The sequence below is a fragment of the Amia ocellicauda genome, chromosome 12, assembly GCF_036373705.1.
Source record: "Amia ocellicauda isolate fAmiCal2 chromosome 12, fAmiCal2.hap1, whole genome shotgun sequence".
Classification (NCBI taxonomy): Eukaryota; Metazoa; Chordata; class Actinopteri; order Amiiformes; family Amiidae; genus Amia; species Amia ocellicauda.
The window spans coordinates 24,945,964-24,968,072 of NC_089861.1; the positions used below are offsets into that span (position 1 = coordinate 24,945,964).

The window sequence follows — 22,109 nt, forward strand, 5'->3', positions numbered from 1 at the left end:
AATATACTGTAGTGTTGTATAACACAGTGTAGTGTAATATACTGTAGTGTTGTATAACACAGTGTAGTGTAATATACTGTAGTGTTGTATAACACAGTGTGGTGTAATATACTGTAGTGTTGTATAAGACAGTGTCGTGTAATATACTGTAGTGTTGTATAATAGTGTAGTGTAATATACTGCAGTGTTGTATAACACAGTGTGGTGTAATATTCTATTGTGTTGTATAACACAGTGTGGTGTAATTTACTGTAGTGTTGTATAAGACAGTGTAGTGTAATATACTGTAGTGTTGTATAACAGTGTGGTGTAATATACTGTAGTGATGTATTATAGTGTAGTGTAATATACTGTAGTGTTGTATAATACAGTGTGGTGTAATATACTGTAGTGTTGTATAAGACAGTGTAGTGTAATATACTGTAGTGCTGTATAACACAGTGTAGTGTAATATACTGTAGTGTTGTATTACAGTGTGGTGTAATATACTGTAGTGTTGTATAATAGAGTAGTGTAATATACTGTAGTGTTGTATAATAGTGTAGTGTAATATACTGTAGTGTTGTATAACAGTGTGGTGAATATACTGTAGTGTTGTATAATAGTGTAGTGTAATATACTGTAGTGTTGTATAACACAGTGTAGTGTATTATACTGTAGTGTTGTATAACACAGTGTAGTATAATATAATGTAGTGTTGTAAAACACAGTGTGGTGTAATATACTGTCGTGTTGTATAACACAGTGTGGTGTAATATTCTGTAGTGTTGTATAACACAGTGTAGTGTAATATACTGTAGTGTTGTATAACACAGTGTAGTGTAATATACTGTAGTGTTGTATAACACAGTGTAGTGTAATATACTGCAGTGTTGTATAAGACAGTGTAGTGTAATATATTGTAGTGTTGTATAACACAGTGTGGTGTAATATACTGTAGTGTTGTATAAGACAGTGTCGTGTAATATACTGTAGTGTTGTATAATAGTGTAGTGTAATATACTGCAGTGTTGTATAACACAGTGTGGTGTAATATACTGTAGTGTTGTATAACACAGTGTAGTGTAATATACTGTAGTGTTGTATAATAGAGTAGTGTAACATACTGTAGTGTAGTATAACACAGTGTGGTGTAATATTCTGTAGTGTTGTATAATAGTGTAGTGTAATATACTGCAGTGTTGTATAACAGTGTAGTGTAATATACTGTAGTGTTGTATAACACAGTGTAGTGTAATATACTGCAGTGTTGTATAACACAGTGTGGTGTAATATACTGTAGTGTTGTATAAGACAGTGTAGTGTAATATACTGTAGTGATGTATTATAGTGTAGTGTAATATACTGTAGTGTTGTATAAGACAGTGTAGTATAATATACTGTAGTGTTGTATAATACAGTGTGGTGTAATATACTGTAGTGATGTATTATAGTGTAGTGTAATATACTGTAGTGTTGTATAAGACAGTGTAGTATAATATACTGTAGTGTTGTATAATACAGTGTGGTGTAATATACTGTAGTGATGTATTATAGTGTAGTGTAATATACTGTAGTGTTGTATAACAGTGTGGTGTTATATACTGTAGTGTTGTATAACACAGTGTAGTGTAATATACTGTAGTGTTGCATAATACAGTGTAGTGTAATATACTGTAGTGCTGTATAACACAGTGTAGTGTAATATACTGTAATGTTGTATAATACAGTGTGGTGTAATATACTGTAGTGTTGTATAATAGAGTAGTGTAATATACTGTAGTGTTGTATAACAGTGTGGTGTAATATACTGTAGTGCTGTATAATAGAGTAGTGTAATATACTGTAGTGTTGTATAACACAGTGTAGTGTAATATACTGTAGTGTTGTATAACACAGTGTAGTGTAATATACTGTAGTGTTGTATAAGACAGTGTAGTGTAATATACTGCAGTGTTGTATAAGACAGTGTAGTGTAATATACTGTAGTGTTGTATAACACAGTGTGGTGTAATATACTGTAGTGTTGTATAAGACAGTGTAGTGTAATATACTGTAGTGTTGTATAACAGTGTGGTGTAATATACTGTATTGTTGTATAATAGAGTAGTGTAATATACTGTAGTGTTGTATAATACAGTGTAGTGTAATATACTGTAGTGTTGTATAACAGTGTGGTGTAATATACTGTAGTGTTGTATAATAGTGTAGTGTAATATACTGTAGTGTTGTATAATAGTGTGGTGTAATATACTGTAGTGTAGTATAATAGTGTAGTGTAATATAATGTAGTGTTGTATAACACAGTGTGGTGTAATATACTGTAGTGTTGTATAATACTGTAGTGTAATATACTGTAGTGTAGTGTAATATACTGCAGTGTTGTATAACACAGTGTAGTGTAATATACTGTAGTGTTGTATAACACAGTGTAGTGTAATATACTGTCGTGTTGTATAATAGTGTAGTGTAATATACTGTAGTGTTGTATAATACTGTAGTGTTGTATAATCGAGTAGTGTAATATACTGTAGTGTAGAGCAGTGTTGTATAGTACAGTGTAGTGTAATAAACTTGCAACAGCTTCAGATCAATTAAATTCTGCTTAATTGTGTAACGTAGCTGCATACCTGCTTCTGCCCACCTGAGGCTGCTGTACAACCACCCCTCCCCACTCCCCAGAGTGAACAGGGGATCTGCACCCTGGTTTTGGTTTTGCCCAGTACAGGGACGTGACAACTGAATCAGCATCAGCCCAACAGTTCCCTGGATTTAACAGCTGGGCGTAATTATGTGTTTCAGTGTTTCAGGCATAGGCGTAGGTTTGGGGTGGAATGTGTGTCCAGCTCCATAGGCACCCCCCCCCCCCCCCCAATTCTGAAACCAAACCTACACCACTGGTTTCGGGGGTGTTCAACCCTGCTCCTGAGAACCGCAATCCACTTGATTTTATAGGCCACCCTTGTATCACCAATTTCTAAATAATGGGAACACACTATTATATTATTAACCAGTTTTGCCAGTGATGAAGTCATCCAAGGGGATTCTTCCCTCAGGAGGCTGCAGGTATTCAGATCATTGGCTCCAATAGTTTCTAAAGGGCTGAATTTACCACAGCACCTGCTTCATTGATCAGGATGAAATATGATTTGTTTATATATTGCTGATTGGTCTAAAACCTGTTGGATTGGGGCTCTCCAGTCCAGGATTGGAGACCCCTTATTACTCAATTTCTTAGCAGACATTCTTATTCAGGATGACTTACAATTGTTACAAGTTATTATCATTTGTGATTGAACCCACAACTTTCCACTCCAGAGTCCAGAGCCCTGACCTCTACTCCTCACTACTACCTTTAACAATATCCATAGGCTCTGCTTAGAGCCATTATTGGTTCAGCAACTATTCAGGTCTATTTTGGTATACAACTCAGCCATGTGTGCCCTTCGAACTGTGTATGTTTATTTTTTATTTTTATGGTTGCTTGTTGAAGGCGAGTCGTGTGGGACAAAGGCCCGCTTCGTAAATGCTAACATGCACTTTGTTTTGCAGGGATCTGAGGCGCTACCTGTAATTACACCTTCCGACCAGTAGGGGAGAGATGGCCACCGTGAAAACACAATCAAAATACAAGAACCCAATATAGACAGTTCTCACCGTCACCACCCGCACCATGATAGTGGTATTAGAGTTATAATTCGTATTTTAAGTTTTGCATGGCCACCCGTGTTTAGGTTTTGCTTGTACGCGCACTGCTGCCTTAATTATTCAATTATTGTTTTAATGAGTCAAAGTGGAGATGTGTTGAAGCTGCTTTGCGATGCAGCGAAATGGATAGAATGGATAGAAATGCAGGAATGCGTCTCTGCGCACAGGGTTGACCGACACGTCAACACACACAGGTCGCGTCCGTGTAGCGCAGACGCCCGCAGTTCTGCGCGGGTCTGCGCAGCTCCACCAATGGGCTCGTTGCGATTCTGCAGCTCTGCGGCAATCTGCGCTACAAGAAGGAGACTAATACATGAAGTAGCCTATGATGAAGAGACATGGCGAGGCGTGCGCTGTGAACACATCCCCAATCTGAACCATCTCCATTGTCGGCTCCACCGCAGCTTCCGCACCCGAGGCCGGTCCGGCGAGACGGCAGCTGGCGGTGGAAAAATACTAATGCAAATAACAAAGCAATACTCCTGGTTTACACTGTGATGCTGGCGGGGTGGCCAAGCGCGTCTGTCACTGGCTACATCCACTGTTATTCCGCAGAGCAACCATCAATGAATAACTACACCATGGCGGATATATAACACACTAAAAACATCCAAGACCTTTTATCATGAGTAGTAGTAGTAGTAGCAGCAGCGAAGTTCAGCTAGCAGGAGCCCTATGAGTAACAATAGTAGTAGTATAGGAGACGGTAGTAGTGGCAGAACTTGCAGGAGTGTGTTAGTGGCAACAGTCATAGCACTGAATAATAGTAACACGGTAGTAGTTCAAGCAGTAGGAGGGTTAGTAGTAGTTTGGTAGTAAAGTATGAGTAAAATAGAAGGTTGCTCCCACTTATAGGGCGTCCTTCAACTGCACCTGAGACTGACAAATACATGGCTGCAGTGCTAAAGGGCGGACTGGGAGCAGGACCCCGCACACACAGCGTCAACCCGTCTCTCACACAATGGCAGCCCCCCCTCCTGCGAGACACTCCGCTGGACCTTCTCCCGCACGGCAATAAAGCGTGCACGCTGCGGGCAGCCGGGGGCAGGGGGCACAGGACAGATATGCGTGGCTTCCCCGGCGGACAGCGGGTACTGCTGCTTTAAGAGCCCGGGTCTGTCCAGCGCTGCGCAGACGGAGCAGCGGCAGCAGGTCTCACATCCTGGTACTTTCTCTCCCCGTTGTCAAGGCAGCGGCGCAGAGAAAGGCAGGCTGGCGCAAAGCGGCCGCGGTGTCCTGACAGCACGACATGTCCACCCGCAACTGTCCCGCAAAGTTAGCGCCAACTGCACAGGTAACCGCTCCGCACGTCTTTTTCTGCCCACCCGTCTGAGGCAGCGGGGCTGGGCTTGGGGGGGGAGGCGCTGCGGGAGAGGGAGAGGGAGAGGGAGCCCACGTCGTGTGGACAGAGGAGGAAGAGCCTGTCCATTGTGGCTCCGGAGAGACACGGCCAGCCGGGGCGCAGACGCCTGCCAGAGGTCGCTTTTTCCGCGGGGGGGGACCGGGCCGGGGCTGCGCCTGGAGGCGGCGGGCAGTGCCGGCGAGCCGCTCCGGAGCGTCAAAGCAGGAGGAGAAAACCGGGTCTTGGAAAATGGCTAACGAGAAAACACAGTCGCGATAGACAGAGGGACAGGGCTTAAAGAGACAGTACCCTTTTCCACCCCCTCCGCGTGTTCTCCATTGTCTGCGCGGCGTGGGCACGGGAGCAACTTTGTAACAATGTAGCCGCACGGTGTGTGATTGTAATTATGGTCGCCACTGCTGTTTCTGACCCGCAAGCGTGGTGATCCGTCCGTTTGACAAGTCGGTGTTTATTCGTGGTCCTCAGCGGGCTTCATTAAAACGGCAGCCGTCTCTTGTTCCTCCTCTTCCTCGCCCACTTAACCAAAGTTTGGGGCTACTTTGTGATGTGGCGCAGCGCTGCGGCTCGGCGGGGGTCGGTGCCCCGTTTAAATCGGCGGACACCGTTGTGCTGTGGGACAAGACCGTGTCAAAATATATGACATTTACGACTAATCTTGTCACATCGTGGAGGCAGCTTTTGAGTTTAGCAACAAATGGTGCAGTGTACACTAAAAACCTGAATTGTGGTGTTTGAACATTTCTTGGCTGTCATTAAGGATTATTTAGTAGATTGTCGAGAGCCCTCAAAACTCTTGAGATGTGGAAAAGTACATTGGGAACTTTATTTAATTACATGGCTTATTTGGATTGAAATGTTCATATATGCATCTTAATATAGATGCGTGTGTGTATTTTAGTTTTTTGTGGCTTTTATGGTTCGAAATGTAATGTCTGTGTTTTTATTGTGAAGTGCTTTGGGGTTTCCCAGCAGGAAAGGCGCTATATACAATGAAGATGGTTATTATTTGATTGTTTGATATGTTGGCGTATTTCAGTAACGGCTAAAAACCTCTTATTATTGTCGTCATCGGCAACTTGGTGACTCCCCGCTGTCCCAAATACCATTCTCAAAATCTTTCCTCCTCTACCCTGCTCTGCTCTGATGTGCTGAGGTCCTGACCCGGGGGCCTTTAGGGTCTCCTTGCCTTTTGTTCCCACCCAGCTCCTAGTCCCTCAACTGGGCTGATGAACTGAGTTAATGGAATACTTACTCTACACACTTGCAAATATTGCTGCAGTGGTTTGCATTTTGAGTCAAAACCACCTGTGGGGTATTACCACAGTTTCAGAATGCTTGTCCACCTTCAGACAGTGTCAGATGTGTGTTATTGATGGAGGTGGGGGGGGACTAGGTAAATTAAGTGATTGAGCACCAGGGGGCACTGTGGCACACCCCAGAAACTGTCTGAGATCCCTGCTCTTCACCCTAAGTCAGTCTTAAGAGCCCCCATCACATTAAACACACTGCATGTTAAAGATCTGATGTCAGCGAACCTGGTGCAGTGTCACTGGTGGTAGAAGCGTTGTTGCTCCATGGGTGTGGACACGATCATGTAATCTCCCCCCTTGATAATGTGAGGTCTGACTGCAGCGCTGCGCTGCGAAGTTCAACCTGTAATGACAAGGTGTTCTGAAGTCTCTTATGCCTGACTGGTGGCAGCCTCTGGTTCAGGTGCCTAAGGAGAGGCAGTTCACACTCCACCATTTTTTTTTCTCTCTCTCTTCTGCCCCCCTGCATTCTGTCACTCTGTGCATCTCTCTCTCTCTCCCACCTACTCTCTTTCCTGGTGGCCTCTTTCCATGTCTCTTTCATTCTCCCTCCCTGCTCTCTTTCCTCTTTTTTTCCTTCCCTCCCTCCCCCCCTCCCTGTATCTCTCTCTCTCTCCCCTGTCTCTGTACACACACTGTGGAGACCGGGTTAAAACAGGCTGGGCTACCTGCTGAGCTCCAGTGCTATCCAGCTCAACACAGCAAACGGAAACCGCTTAATTGCACTGTCAATAAGGAGGTGCTGTGTGCTCTTGGTATCTGAAGGTGTTTGCCAGGAACCACAAGAGACTATGTAGTGACCTGTCCTGAAAGTGAGTGTCTCCTGCAGTGTTCTGACAAATATCCCACCCTGTGAAGGCCTGTGTGCCCTGTGATTCTGAAAACAGCACCTGCACCATTTTTTTTTTTTAATTCTTTCTATCCCCCCCCCCCCCCCCCCCCCCCACCTTGCACAGACCCTCTTCCCCCGGGTGCCACTGCACAAGGGCCCCACGTCTTAAGCTGGGGACATAGTACTGGTCTTCATTGCCCTCCAGAGTCAATGCGGCCTATTGTTTGGTTTGTGTCGCAGGGATGACCAGGGGCGCACTGGCGGCCTGGGTTGGGGGAGGGAAATGAAACGGAAACAAACCGTGACGTTTCAAAGAATTGTGGGGACAGGACGGATGGGGGACGGTTGGCTTTGAAAGTGGGTGTCTAACTTTGCAAGAATCGCATGCAGGCATCTGTGAGAAGGGGTTGCGCGGGGGGGCTATTAATAGACGCAGAGACCCCTGCTGAGAGCTGCGCTTGTTGGCTGCTGGGTGCTGGCAGCTGCCACGGGTGAATTGGACAACAATACACAAATATACACTTGTACAGTGAGTCCATTCAATGTCGTGAGACACAGAGACACACTCACACATGCGTAGGCGCACACTCACACACATGGAGACAGACACACACACACACACACACTGCAGTGTTGCTTGAGCCCCCTTGCAGTTGTGGCCCAGGCTGTTGTTTTTTCTGGTTTGTCTTTCTTTTTGTTTGGGAGAACGAGGGACAAGGTTTGAGTTGGTTAGGGGTGGAGGTATATAATGGACTGCCTTTGAGTAGAATGGCAAAGTGATTTGATTGAAAGAAATAACACGGACAGAAGAATGATGTAATAAAAACACATCCAAGTGCAAATTATAGTGTAGTGTGCAGTAGCAGTCAGGGCTCTGGACTCCTGAGTGGAGCTTTGTGGGTTCAATCCCAGGTGGGGGACACTGCTGCTGTACCCTTGAGCAATACACTCTACCTAGATTGATCCAGTACAAACCCAGCTGTATAAATGGGTAACTGTGTGTCATCATAATGTGATATTGTAACAATTATTGTCCAGTCCAATTATAAGCCTTATGGGTTTCTGCTAAGAAATATAATAGTAATATTGGATTCTTATTTTGATACTTTTTCTTTCTGTGCAGGAATAAAAAGGGTCGCCATGCTGTCTGAGGAGATAGACAAGAACCCTTGAAAGATCTGGAATAAAAAATAACAATAAATACAGTCTTACACACTGGACGGATACATTTCCCTCAGACCCCCTCCTTGGCCCTCCCGGACTGAGATCTTGCAGCAGCCACCACAGGGGCGATGAATGGGGCGGGCGCTCTGAGCCAAGCAGGCCAGCCGGCTGTGTGCTAGCTCGGGGCCCGTCCACCTGCAGTATGCGCCCAGCCGGGAGAGGCAGGCACTGTGAGGATCGCCTGGCAAACGCAGTCGGGAGGAAGTGAGCTGAGCAAGCAGGGGTGGTTGGGGAAGGGAGGGGGGGTGGGGGGGGTCTGGGGGCATGATGCAGAGCCCCAAAAGCCCCAAGAGCAAGGGCCCCAAGTCTCCGCGCTACCGGCCCGCCTCGGAGTTCGACGAGGCCACACTGGCCAGGAAGCGGGAGTACTGGAGGACCAAGAAGCGAGAGCAGCGGGCCCAGCTGGCAGCGCTCAAGAGGCAGAGACTCAGGGAGGCTGGTGCGGTGAGCAGAGACCGGGGGCCTGGGGAGGTGGCCGAAGACCCGCTCTCCAGTGGTGAGGGGCATGATGGCACTACAGGGGCAGTGGACGGGTGCCCCCCCTCGCCGGATGCAATGCAGGAGACCTGCGGAAGAAGCCACACGGAGGAGCAGAGTGGGGGGACGGGTCCCCCTGGGGTCAAAGCCCAGGGCAGCCTCAGCAGGACAGCAGGGGGCTGGCGGCCCGCTCTGAGGAGGCCGGTCGTCCCTCAAGCGGCGGGTGAGACTCCCAGCACTCCTCAAGGGTCCGGGCCAGCCACGGAGAAGCCACTCTCTGCACAGCAACCTGTGCCGGGCAGCCACCCTCCCTCTGGAGGGGTGTCAAGAGGGCCGACTGACAGCAGGGAGAGGCAGCTGATGGCTTGCCAGAAGGAGAGGTGGTTCCAGAGGCTGAAGCTCAATAAAGTGTTGCCTCAATTCCCCAGGGCAGGCCTCGACCTGGGGAACGACCAGAGAAGGTCCAGCATGAGGACCAGGCCTCCCAAGCCCTTACCCAAAGCCCAGGCAGCGAGTAGCCCAGTCCACATCGCTGAGGGAGGGAGCCCACAAGCTGAGGGTCAGCTCGGGCCCATTTCCCAACCCAATGGGGCACAGATCGACAGTTTCCCCGAAGTGCCTGCCACCCGGCCACCTGTGCGCCTAGCCGGCCCTGCACGGCGCCAGACACCCACTGCAGCGGTCCTTCTTAATGGTGGCCGTGTGCCGGTCCAGCCTGCTCTGGGTACTCAACGCCGTGCCAACCTGCGCCCACAGCCCCGTGCCAGCTTCCTCAGGCGGGTCCCAGCCGATGTGGCAGACGGGGTAAAGATTACCCTGAATGTTGGCTCATTTCTGGGTCAAAGGTCAGAGTGGAGAGGCGTGGGCCTGGCACAGGCTGGTGCTGTGGGCGGCCCGAGGCCAGGGGCGGGAGGTGCTGCCCGCCCAGTCTCGCCTGCCTTTGAGACTGAAGAGGAAAAGGTGGCCCGGCGCAGGGAGTACTGGCGGATCAAAAAACGAGAACAGAGAGCCAAGGTGACGGCCAGGGCCCGGGAGAGGATGAAAAAGATGGGACTGGGGTCGCGGACAGTCAAGACCGAGGGCCATCTGACTCATCCGACCCCAGAAGCACCAGGATGTAGCGCCAGTCAGGTCACAACCCAAGGAAATCCGCTAACCCAGGACGCCCAGCTGGCCTCCTCGTCCTCGGGTGCGGCTACAGCCTCCATCTCGGCACCCTGCACTACGGCTGCGGTCAAGCCAGAGCCCGAGAGCAGTGTTTCAGCAGCCCCGGTGCCGCCCCATGCAGCTAAGACACTGAAGAGGGCAGCCGGGGCACGTTCCAGGCGTTCCTGCACCAGTGCTGAGAGAACAAGCCCCAAGGCGCCCGTGGCTGTCCACTTCATTGCCCCTCCCTCCAAGTCCCCAATGCTATTGTGCAGGCCTTTCGCCGGACAGTCCGGTGTCCACTTCATCAAAAGACCCGGAGACGCCAGGGCTGTGTCTCCCGGCCCCAGGACCGTGGCTTCTGTAGAGTTGGCCAAATCTGCTTTTTGGCGCCAGCGGTTGCGGGATGCTGGCAGCGGTTTTGCCGAGCGTTGGAGTGCGTTCCGCTCCAAAGCTCAGAGGCAGAGGCTGCTGGAGATGCAGAGGGTGAGCGGGGAAGGGCCGACGAGGGGGCCCCCCAGAGAAGGATACCTCTGCCCCGCCACAGCCACCACGACCCCCCCGGACACACGCAGCGCCCAGCAGCTGGAGGAGGAGCGGATGGCCAGACGGAGGGAGTACTGGCGCACCAAGAAGAGGGAGCAGAGGGCCAAGCTGTCTGCTGAAGCCAAGGCCAGGATGAAGGAGAGGGATGCCCAGCTGCGGCGTGCGAAGCGGTACCAGTGCATCCTGGGAGAGATGCGCCGGGAACGGGCACGTTTCGACCAGACACACCAAGCACTGGCCGAGGCAGCGGCCGCCGATGGGGAGGCGATCATCGGCGGGTTCATAAGGGAAGACGGCACAGTGACCACAGACACTCCTCCGGCCCCCTCCGATGGCAAGATTCCGGCGGTCCCAGCAGCAGCAGGGCCAGACCCGGCCAGACCCAACTCCCCCAACTCGGCCAAGCCAGCCGGTCCTGCAGGAGAGGTCTTTAACGGGCAGATGCAGTCTGGCGCCCCCCCACCAAGTTTTGACACTAAAGTTCATGTCAAGGAGGGTCGTCGTCTGCTCCTGGTGACACCTGTTAGCCCATCGGCGCGGGTCGGCAAAACTAGAATTCTCCTCCATGGCACGGGCCAGAAGGGCGTCCTGCACCCCTTTCCTGCCCTTCCGCACTCCCAGGTGGTGCTCCGTTCCCCCCTGAGTGTCCGCGCCGCCCACCACCGCCTCGCCCTGCTGAAGCAGAGGCCCGCCCACACCGCCCCCAACCCCTCTGGACAAAAGCCAGCGAGCTGCAAAGTCGAGGGCACCCACTTGGGGACCCCGGCTCCTGGCTCGGCGGTGGCACTACTCCCCCCCAGCCCGGCAGAGGAGTGCACGGACGAGGAGAGGATGGCGAGGAAACGGGAGTACTGGAGGATAAAGAAGAGGGAGCAGAGGGCCAAGCGGGTGGCTCAGAGCAGGAGGGCCGCGCTGCATTGGAAGAGGCCGGAACGTCAAAATCCAGCTCACGTTGGCCCCTCCACCCCCGATGCTGCCTGCGTGGCGGTGCTTACCGCCCTGGAGCCCAATGAGGCCAGCCCGGGCTTCCTCCCAAATGCCATGCATCCCCTCAAACAGGAGGAGTCGCCCCCCCAAAATGACGTGCAAGCAGAGAAGGATGTGGGCCCGGCCTGCGGCACCTCCGGCCTGTCCTTTGGTGCCCAACACACACCCACTGATAGCGTCCAGGTGCAGCCCAGCCTCGTCCTGCCTGTCTCGGACCTCAAGCTGCAGCCAGACGACGTGCCCGACCTGGCTGGAGACCAGACTATGCCTGGGTCATCACCCTCTCCACCCCAGCAGCTCTGCCCTGTGGAGAAAGAGACCCTGCCAGCGCTGCCCTGTCTCTCGGTCCCGGCGGCAGGGGTGGGAGGAGGTGCTGTTCTGCTGCTGGAGAGCCAACAGGATGCCCCCGGCTCAGACCCCGAGTCCCCCAGGGTGCGGCGCTGGCGTCTGAGACTGGAGGGGGAGAGTGAGCAAAGCCCCTCTACCCAGCCGCCCCCTCTGCCTCCTCCTCCTCCCCCTCCCCCTCCTCCTCCTATTACCCCTCGTCGTCCACAGAGACTCCGTCTGGCCAAGCGCCCCGACCCCTGCTGTTCCCCTGAGCCCCCCCGGACCCCCCGGACGCAGCGCTCGCCTGGCCAGCTGGGGGGGAGTGGGGGGCGGGAGGTGGAGGAAGTGCGGCAGAGGAAGAGGGAGTACTGGAGGGTGACCAAGCAGGAGCAGAGGGCGCGCAAGGCCATGCGGGAGCGGGAGATAAGGTGGCAGCAGGAGCAGGTGGAAGACCCCACGGCCAGAGCAGTCCAGGTAATGGGAGGAGAGAAAGTGTTGGGGTGGGGGAGAGGAGGGGAAAAAAGAGGGGGGGACGATGGAATAAAATGGTGTGGTGCGATATCGTTAATCCTTCACTTTCCTCATAGATCTTTTTTTTTTGCGTATAGATAAAAAGGTTCCCCACACGCTTGCGTAGCATAGGCACAATCCGAGATTCACTCTGGGCCTGTATTCGTAAAGCGACTGAGTGTGATAAATGTGTCCTAAGTGCCTGAAATATGAGTGACGTCAATTTGCTCCTACTTTTACTCTCAGGAGTAAGAGCTATTAATAAAGATTCTTTAGAATTAAAAGTACTCCTAACTCGACCGATATTTAGAGACCTCACAAGGTCCCTTGACTTGCAGCACTGAGAAGTCTGAGCTTAGCTTCCTTGAAAGGAAATACGTATTACAGCGTTATGATGAAGAGTTATTGTGACGATATAGATTGGACAGAAATGGAAAATTGTTAATGAACAAGTCAGAAATGCAGTTTCTTTCACCGCTGTCAGAAATGCGTCACTGTCTGTCAGCAGAGATAAAGGTGGTGACAATGCTGCGGTGTCTGGCCCAGGGAAAATGCAACAATGTAGTAGTGGTGATTTGGGACCATCATCACAGCCGTCAATAAGCAGATTTTTCCATCAAACCCTACTGGGATTAACACCCGAGATCATCCAGCAGTTAATTTTTGATCCTACTCCCAGCTAAAAGTAGGTGTGAGAGACTAACTTCTACCTCCTACTCTGAGCGAGGAGTAATCTTACTCCTAAACCAACTTGTAGTGTGATTCCTAGGAGTGATTTTGAGATGTTTTATGCGAACGGACACAGAACTTGAAATTTGGCTTTGTAGTCCAGGGTCAGTCACATTCAATTTACCTAAGTTTCTCCTGTTGTCGTTAGCCGAGTCGCTGAAAAATAATGTCAATTGCAAGGAGCTTGCAGAGTTAGTACTGTACTAGCTAGTAGTATGCAATTTAGTATGGAGCTCCGTACTATCTCGATCATCCCCAGCTGCGTACTAAAGTTAGTTCCCATTGCAAACAAAAGTCGCTGTAGGCTACGTACAGCCCATTTATTTCTATTTATCTATCTATCTATCTATCTATCAATCTGTATTACAATTCCAGTTTATGGCAAGCCATTGTGACATTTAATCCACAATTGCTGATATCAAGAATGATCTGGTATTTTTGATATCAACAATTGTATTTTGGATATCAGAAATTGTATTCTTTATCAAAAATGTATACTAATTAGCATCCGGTTTTGGCTGCTTTCCGTGTTATAGTCACTCCCCTTCTTCAGAAGAGCCCCCAGTAGATGTGAGTAACTCAGCTCTCAGACTGGCCTCCTCTCATTGTTAATGTCTGACACTGCCCTGTTCACTGCTGAACAACCTCAGCAGTATTGCCATTCTCTACTGGCATTGTCCTGTTTGTGTGTTTCTCATTGATAGTTTGTACGATATGCATTTATTTTGTCAAATGAAAGAACAAGTTGTGGCCTTTTGTATTATAAGGACTAATCGTCTGACAGTAGAACCATAAACTCAATATGCAAATTAGTCCTGTACACTATGAGAAATGGCCGATTTCGCCAGCCTGTAGCTCAAGCTAGGAAAACCCTACATCGTTTGAAAGTTCCTGGTATCTAGTTTCTATTTTATTATTTATATTGTGATAAACTTAATTGATACATTTTTTTTTTATATAGTGATCTGAAAATAATGGGGCGGAGTGTAAAGGGTTAAGTTACACATGCATTTTTGATATCAAAAATAAAAACGGATGCTAATTAGTATGCATTTCTGATAAAGAATACAATTTCTGATATCAAAAATACATTTGTTGATTTCAACAATTGGCAGTTAATTCTTGATATCAGCAGTTGTATTCTTGATATCAACCATTGTTTCGTGATATAAAAAATGCATACTAATTAACATCTGGTTAAGGATTAAATGTCACAATGGCGTGCCATGAATTGCTGATATCCGCAATTATGGATTAAATGGCACAATGGCTTGCCATACCAGCTAGGTGGTAATTCCTGTAGATCTTTCAATAACCTATATGCTCAGTTATTTCATAGCATTTCATAGTACCTTTCAACTGACAATTTGTACACTGGTTATTATTTTACTTTAATTTTGTATTAGCTGTGGTACACCAGAGAATTTGCCATTATTCATAAATTACAAACTTGTTGTCAATGTCCAGAACAAAAACGATTAGTGGTTATGAATCAAGTTATGAGTAGTTCAGTTCAAAAGTTGTCAATACATTATGATTTTTCACATTTTGCTGCACTTAGTACGGTACTATCCATAGTTAGAGCAGGACTGAGTTAGTCCCGTACTTCGTCTCCTCTAGAGGCAGCAGCAGTGGTTTTGGGGTTCGTGCCATGGAAACCTTGTTTAGTCTACAACTGTGGATGAACTTCAGCCGCCGAGCTCTTTGCAATGGGTATTAAACTAGTCTGCAAGTTTAGTACGGAGCTGCGCATTAACCACAGGATCATCTCCAGTTACTGCACTGCTTTCAGTTCAGTGCAGTTCACCCAGTGTTTTTTGGGAGGGGAGTTACTTTGTAAACAGATGATCCCTTTTGAATAGGCGAAGTGGGTTTGGGTTTTTGTACGTGCCTGCCTGAGTTACCTCACAGGGAGCAGCAAAACATTTCACCCACCCCCTCAGGCGCAGGGCACAAACACAAGCTATTCGGCCAACATGCAATATAATGCAATTAATGAAACAAGGTGTAAATGTTTTTTTTTGCTTTTTAAAGAGAGCAATGGCATTTCCTCCACTGGGGGAACTGTTTTCAAGCAATGAACAGGGCTGTTTGTGGGTTATCACTACAAAAGCCAGCAGACTTCACGTCCCCCCAGGACTGGAGTCTGCCCTCCCCAGACTAAACCCCCCCAGGTGTTCATTCTGCATGTGTGTGAACTGGACTGTAGCTGCAGCTCAATTTTTGTATTTATTAATTTTCTAAAATCATCCTCTTTCTCTCTCTCTCTCATGATGGGACCCACCTCCGGGGACGGTCATCTCCCCCTGCTGGAGCCCGAGTCCAAGATCTTTTAATTATTTTATGAATTAATATCTTTTAAAATGACTTTTAAAAAATAATTGTAATTGTTTTTAAAGATTTAGTTGTTTTTAAAACACTAGTTGTTTTGGTTTTTGTTTTTGGTTTAGTTTTGTTCTATTTATTTGTCAAATACATTGACCATTTTGGATTTAATTTTAAATGCATTGGACCGTTTTGGTTTGTTTTTTATTTTTTTCCTTTTAATTATTTCTTTATTTTGTCCAGTGCATTTTCAGTTATTTTCAATGTATTTGACCTTTATGTTGGTTAGCAGTTTGCTTTTAGCACATTTGTTTTTCTTTTATGCACATGTTTAGTTATTTTGAATTTAATCACTATGAGATTTTAATTTTTTTTTAAGTGATTTTAGTAATTGATTTAAAAAAATTTTTTTAATCACAAGTATTAAAATTGTGAAATGTTTTTATTTGTAAAATGTAAAATACTTTAAACAATAAAACAGTATTTTCTCTCTCTCTCTCCTTCTATGTGCGTCTGCCAGGGGCCACATGCCTTCGGTGTTGGGAGCCAGTCTGGGCTCGGGTACGGCCCCACACTCACCACTCCACCCACCACCCGCAAGCCAAGGCCCTCGCCCCTCTCACTGTCCCGTTCCCTGCCGAAGGCCCAGTGCGCCAGGGGAACACCCCCCAGAGAAAACCACACGAGCCCCCTTCCACATTTGCTTCCTGCCCTCGGGGAGCCTGCCTCGGAAACAGGCCGCCCCCCAGCAGAGGCTCCCGTCATGGACGCCGCACCCCCAGATGGACCCTCTCTCCCCCCTGAGGGGGATTCCCGGCCAGAGCACCCCACTGCTGCCCTGCTGCACCCGGGCTTGACTGACCACACAGATGTCCAGTCCAGCCTTGCTGAGCCCAGCCACGCGGTGGTGGGCAGCGGGGGGCGTCCGGAGCAGGCTGAGACCCCGCCGGTGCTGCCCTGTCTCTCGGTGGCGACAGTCGCTGGGGGCGGCATCCTGCTGCTGGAGAGCCAACAGGACGCCCCCGGCTCGGACCCCGACTCCCCCCGGGTGCGGCGCTGGCGTCTGACTGTACAGGAGGAGAGCGAGCAGAGCCCTCCTGCCCAGCCGCTGGCTCCTCTTCCTCCTACACCCCCTCGTCGGCCGCAGAGACTCCGTCTGGCCAAGTCCCCCGACCCCTGCTGTTCCCCCGAGCCGCCCCGCCCCCCCCGGCCGCGGCGCTCGCCTGGCCAGCCTGGAGGCAGTGGAGGAGGTGGAGGGGAAGAGGGGGAGGAGGAGGTGCGGCAGAGGAAGAGGGAGTACTGGAGGGTGAAGAAGCAGGAGCAGAGGGCACGCAAGGCTGTGCGGGAGCGGGAGATGAGGAGGCAGCGGGAGCAGGGGGCAAACCCCACGGCCAGAGCAGCCCAGGTAGCACAGGGGGGAAGAGTGTGTGTGTGGGGGGGGGAGGGACAGAGGACATAAAGGTGTCCTGTTTCATGTCAACAGAGGACACAATGGGATGAATGCCACCCCAGGCTCAGCCCACACCGTGCTCAGTCCATGTCCTTGTGTAACTGTGCTGTATTTCATTGATCTTTGTCTCCCTCAGCGGCAGGACCTGAGCCACTGGTATGACCGCGACAACGGAGCAGCACTCAGGTACAGGGGGGGCAGGTCTGTCTGTGGCTTGTTTGTGTTTTTTTTGTTTTTTTTATCCCTTTGCATTAATCCCTAACCCTACCAATACTCCCCACTCCAACACCACCGCTGTGCCACCCCCTCAGTCCCTGACTCTGTCCTTCTCTCCCCCCAGCACTTCGCCAGAGACAGACCCCAGCATCAAGGCGGAACTGTGTGGGAGTCCGCCCTCTCTGGCAGACGGAGGTACTGCAGGTCCAATTTAAAGTCTGTGGAGCCATGTGATTTTAATGTATATATTTTGGCTATTGTTCGGTTCTATATTTTATTTGAGAGTAATCTTAACCCTTTGCAGCCAAAGCTTTCTAAAATAATAAAAAATGTGCTGGTTCAATGGGGAATCTAATTAATATGTTTCCCTTTTCAAATGTCTGTCTTCGGTTCTGCAAGTCTAAAGTGCTGTTATACAATCCACCCGAAAGCGAAGCACCTTTATTAGGACATCCACATTAAATCACAAAAAATCTTGTGCATTAGTATGCAATCGTCTGCATCGAAAGCAGCCTCTGTGATGCGTCTATAGTTATATCCTATAGACAGCAGCGCTGTGCTCTTCTGCGGTTTCTGTTTTAACTTTATCTTCCATCCACATTGTAAACTGCGCTTTAATTTCTGCATCGTCCCAGTTGTCACCTCTAATGCTGGCATTTGTGATTGTACTGCGTGTTTGTTTGTTGTGTTTATTCTGTGTTTATTCCACGTCTCTGAGACGCACAGTCTCTGGGTGTGGGGCTTGAGTTGCGTCACACGCTGACGCTTTTCACCGGCCCAGGGCCCGGCGCGTTCAAACTCACATTTAGGCCGCATTAGGCCGGGTCGAAAAGCGGGACTAGTTTTGTCTAAATCTCAAGTGTGAATGGGGTCTAAGTGCCAAATAATTAAAAATAACTGTCCTGCATATCTCTCTCTTTCCTCCCCTCTCCCTTCCTCCCTCTCTTTCTCTCTGACCCCCGTCTCTCCTCCAGACTGCACCGACACCGAGGCCGATCCCGGGGGCCCCTCCTCGCCCCGGCCCCCCTCGGAGTCGGGGGAGGGCGTGGCCCCCAGCTCACAGGAGGAGTGGCGGGCTCTGTTCCTGATGGACTTCGACCCCCAGAACCAGCTGCTGGTGTGCATGGTGTGCGGCGAGCTGCAGCACGCCCACAGCCTGGACGGGGTCCGGGGCCACATCGCCGACGCCCACCCCGACTCGCTGGCCCTCAGCCTCCAGGAACGCGCACACATCCTGCAGGCCTGGGACGAGCAGGTGTACCTGAGGGAGCGCTTCTTCAGCAGCCAGCTGCAGCGGCAGCACGCAGAGCCCAGCACAGGTAGGGCAGAGAGGGAGGGGAGGGTAAGGGCAGGGCTTGTGTGTGTGTCCCTGGCGGTGTTGAGGGGAGAGGCTGAGGTGGGTGTTAAGAGCGCTGGGGCCCTCAGTGCGCTGTGCTGATGGCTGCTCTCGTGTGGCAGGAGGCAGCGAGGAGCCCACGGCTGAGATCGAAGTCCTTGTGGACCAAGACGAGCTGCCTGCCTCCAAGAGCCACAGGAGCCCCAAGAGCAAATCCAGGAGCAGAGGTAGGGGGGCTGCAGTCCGTCCCCAGGGAAGAGCAAACACGCACACGCACACAATCTGGGTTGGTGGTCCCCCCTCTGCCCTCCATATGTGCCGTATGAATGTCAAATTCCCGCTGCGTTGCAAAATCGTCACCCGGCCTTCTCTCTCACAGATCCGCACGGCCGGCAACGAGGAGGGCCGGCCAAGAGGTGGCGCCGGTGAGAGCCAGGGGCCGGAGCAGGACGTGGGTGGATGATGCAGGAAGTCCAGCTGTGGTGGAGTGGCGAGAGAGAGAGAGAGAGAGAGAAAGAGAAAGAAAACTGTGGCCATCCCTCGCTTTCTCACCCACAGACTGCGTTGTGACGCCGCCACTCAAAGCTGGGAAGCGCCTTTTTATTTTTGTTTTTTCTTGCTTGTATGTAAGGGCATTCCGTCTCGGCCTTCCGTTCTTCTCTGTCTGCCAGCCCCCCCCCCGGCTACCTGGGACCACAGAATGAGTTGAATGTTCACTTTTTTTTTTTATGTTATATATATTTGTTTTAATTTCCGCCCAGCTTTTCCAGAATCTCCCTTTTGCTCCCTCTGCCCCTCTACCCTGGTGCTCCCTTGAATGTGCTTTCAAGCTCAAAGGAGAAATCATGTATTTTATTGCATTTTATTTATTTATTTTTTTACTCAAACGGACCCTGTGACCCTGGAGTGGTGACCGGGGGAGGGGGCGTCTCTCTCTCACACACACTCTCACTCACTCTTACACACTACCTGATGTTTACAGCAAAACTCCTTGATTTTGTTATGATTATTTTTTATTTTTGTAATGATGTTGCCGTTTTGCTTTTGATGGATTGAAATTCGAACACACCTTATTTATAACAGAAACCGCCCCCCGGGACGTAGCGGTTCAGGGGAGCCCAGCTCTGGAGTTTACATATTGTCGTTGTTATTATGAAGATTAACAGATCCTATTTCAGGTATCATTGAATGTTAAATGCTTTGGGTTGACTGAGGAGGTCCTGTGACCCTGGGATGGGGGGAATGGAGGGACAGGGGGCAGGCGAGGGTCAATTTCTGCCCTCCAGAGACATTCCTGCCACCCCCGCATCAGTCTTTCCCTGGATCAGCACCACTCAAGCCTAATCCGAACTGTGTAATGCCTGCTGCCCTGCCTGGCGGCTCAGTGGTGATATTAGTTAGAGCTGTGGCAGTCTTTCCACCGCGGCCTTGACCCTACTGTGTGTGCTGTGCTGTGTGCCTGAGGGAAGAGGTGGGAACGGCACAGCGCGTCTGTCCAGCACTCCTCTCCACAGACACAGAGGGACAGTCGTGCCAGCGGAGTACCGTATGTCCGGACTGCCCTGCCTGCTTCCACCTTGAGTTTTTTTTTTTTTGTTTTCTTATCTTTCCGTTTCAGTTTGATCTATTTATTGAAATCTTCAGAACTGTTTTTTTGTGGTTTTTTGGGTTTTTTTTTTTGTACTTTTATTTAAATTTGTATGAGCATTACTGTATATGTAACAAGATGGAAAAGTGCATTGGGAATGTGTCTAGGGAGGATGTGTGTCTCAGTGTCTCTCCGTCTCCTGTGTGTTTGTGTGTCTCTCTCTCCTTCTTTGTGCCTCATCTTTATCTCCGTGGTTTCCCTGAGATGGTCCTCACTTTTTGGACTGGGAATTCTAAACCCTAAGGCACTCTATCGATTTTCTGGGATTCGGGGTTTGGAAAGAACTGGCGCCCGCCAAGTTCAGCTAAAGCTCAAGGCCTGTCCAGATCCACACCTTATTTGTATCAGAGACGTTTAGTGTGATTTGTTCGCATAGAGAGAATTTGTTTTTCTGAATTTCGCCCAGGGTGAGTTAAAAAAAAAAAAATCCATTAATTCAAAATGATTGATAATGTTGTGAATATGAGCTGCCCTCTTCCAGCAGAGGAATTTACCTTGAAGCGGCGATTATGTGAGATTGGCGTGACAGTTTCAGGTGGGTCTCTCCACTGTGGCTTGGCTGGATCCCTCTCAGCCTTGTGAGAAATAAAATCGTGGAAGGGCCTGAATATCGAAATCTAAAACGGGCAGAAGGTCCGAAACTGGAAAGAAAAGGAGAAAAAATGGCCTGAACCCATGTATTGTCCCTGTTTGTTGGCTTCTGTTCCTTGATCTGGCAGCAGAGTGCATGCGATCCTCCCGGTCCGAGCCGGCAGCTCAGTGCTGTCGTGGGAAATGTCCACCAAACACCGTAGGTTGGTTTGTTTTGTTTTTTCCAATAACCAATAAAGCAGTTTTGTAAAAAAAAAAAAAAAAATCAACTTGTCCTCTTAGTCGGCTGTCAGTCTTCTCTCCCAGACTGGGTGTTCCTGTTTCTGCCTGACTAGGAGGGCCGGCACCAGTCAGACACAAGTGACTGGGGGTGATAAAGGGCCCCCAGAGACCAGCCAAGGAAAGAGACGATGAGGCAGCTGGGCCCCCTGTTGTTGGTTCAGGGCCTGGGATTGGTACAGCTGTAGAAGAAGGAACGGTTGCCCACCCCCCAGGAGGGGTTTAGTCCCTGTTGCTTGAGTGCTGCAGTGCCCTGTCACACTGGAAACCACTGCGTTCTGACCCAATTTTGTTCTCAGGTTTTTTTTAGCAAACCCGGGTTATGTCTGGTGTCTGTGTGAGCGTAATGCACCGGAAGTGGGTTGGCCCAGGCCTGGAGCCACCCCCAGCTCAGTACACAGAGTACCAGACAGCCAGCCAGCACTGACCCGCGCAGGCAGAGGGAGGGCGAGAGAGAGACATAGGGACCAGCACACTGTTGATCTCCTACAGCACTGGGAGATGGAGGGCGGGAGCGCGGACCCCACCCTGTCATACTGGACAGACCACATCTTAGCCTGGGGCAGGAGGTGTTGCCCCCCTGGGGTGAGAGGAGGCTGTTCCTCCAGTCGTTCATTGAATCCAGAGAGTCCACTTCAGCAACAGGTCTGGGGTGGTGAATGCCAACCTTGCTCCACCCCCCGGCCAATGTAGGTGTAAAGACAATAGCATGGGTATTTAGCAATTAGAAAGTATTGATGTATTTTAATTGATGGCTTACCCTCCTTTAGCCAGAGACGCTCCGCTGGCCGTCCTGCATGTCGTCTGCAACAGTGGAGAGCCCAGCCCAGGTCAGCCATGAAGACAGTGTTGGGGCAGTGGGGGTGAAGCTTGGTCAGCTGGGGGTTAACAGAAGGAGCAGGAGGTGAAGGAGAAAAAGACCAGATCTTGAAATTGGTGTCACAGGTTGCTTGATTATGGTTTGATTACGCAAAAGGAAAGAAAAAGCTCCCACCCCACGACTCACACACTCACACTGGTAACCCTCCCAAGCTCGCCCCCTCTCTCTGGGAAGCACAGCCTCCTGCTGCTGCTCTAAAGCAATCGCCGTTTCAAAGCCAGTGAGCGGCAGTCGGGTTGTGCTGGC

The 22,109-nt window shown here is 49.8% G+C and overlaps 1 protein-coding gene across 1 annotated transcript; it reads left to right on the top strand.

Annotated features, from left to right (window-relative positions):
- The first annotated feature begins 8,680 nt into the window (after window positions 1-8,680).
- On the top strand, window positions 8,681-20,204 carry LOC136764029 (serine/arginine repetitive matrix protein 2). The gene is made up of 7 exons (XM_066717861.1): window positions 8,681-12,373; window positions 15,984-16,868; window positions 17,050-17,099; window positions 17,254-17,324; window positions 18,104-18,448; window positions 18,588-18,692; window positions 18,845-20,204. Exons 1-7 carry the CDS (start codon window positions 8,681-8,683, stop codon window positions 18,892-18,894), a joined length of 5,199 nt encoding a protein of 1,732 aa, XP_066573958.1. The 3' UTR covers window positions 18,895-20,204.
- The last annotated feature ends 1,905 nt before the right edge of the window (window positions 20,205-22,109 follow it).

Bases quoted from the DNA above. Each gene is read 5' to 3' on its own strand.
- LOC136764029 (XM_066717861.1), top strand. From the start codon at position 8,681: ATGATGCAGAGCCCCAAAAGCCCCAAGAGCAAGGGCCCCAAGTCTCCG. The intron at 17,100-17,253 runs GTACAGGGGGGG...CTCTCCCCCCAG, and splicing joins GACAACGGAGCAGCACTCAG to CACTTCGCCAGAGACAGACC. The intron at 18,449-18,587 runs GTAGGGCAGAGA...CTCGTGTGGCAG, and splicing joins GCACGCAGAGCCCAGCACAG to GAGGCAGCGAGGAGCCCACG.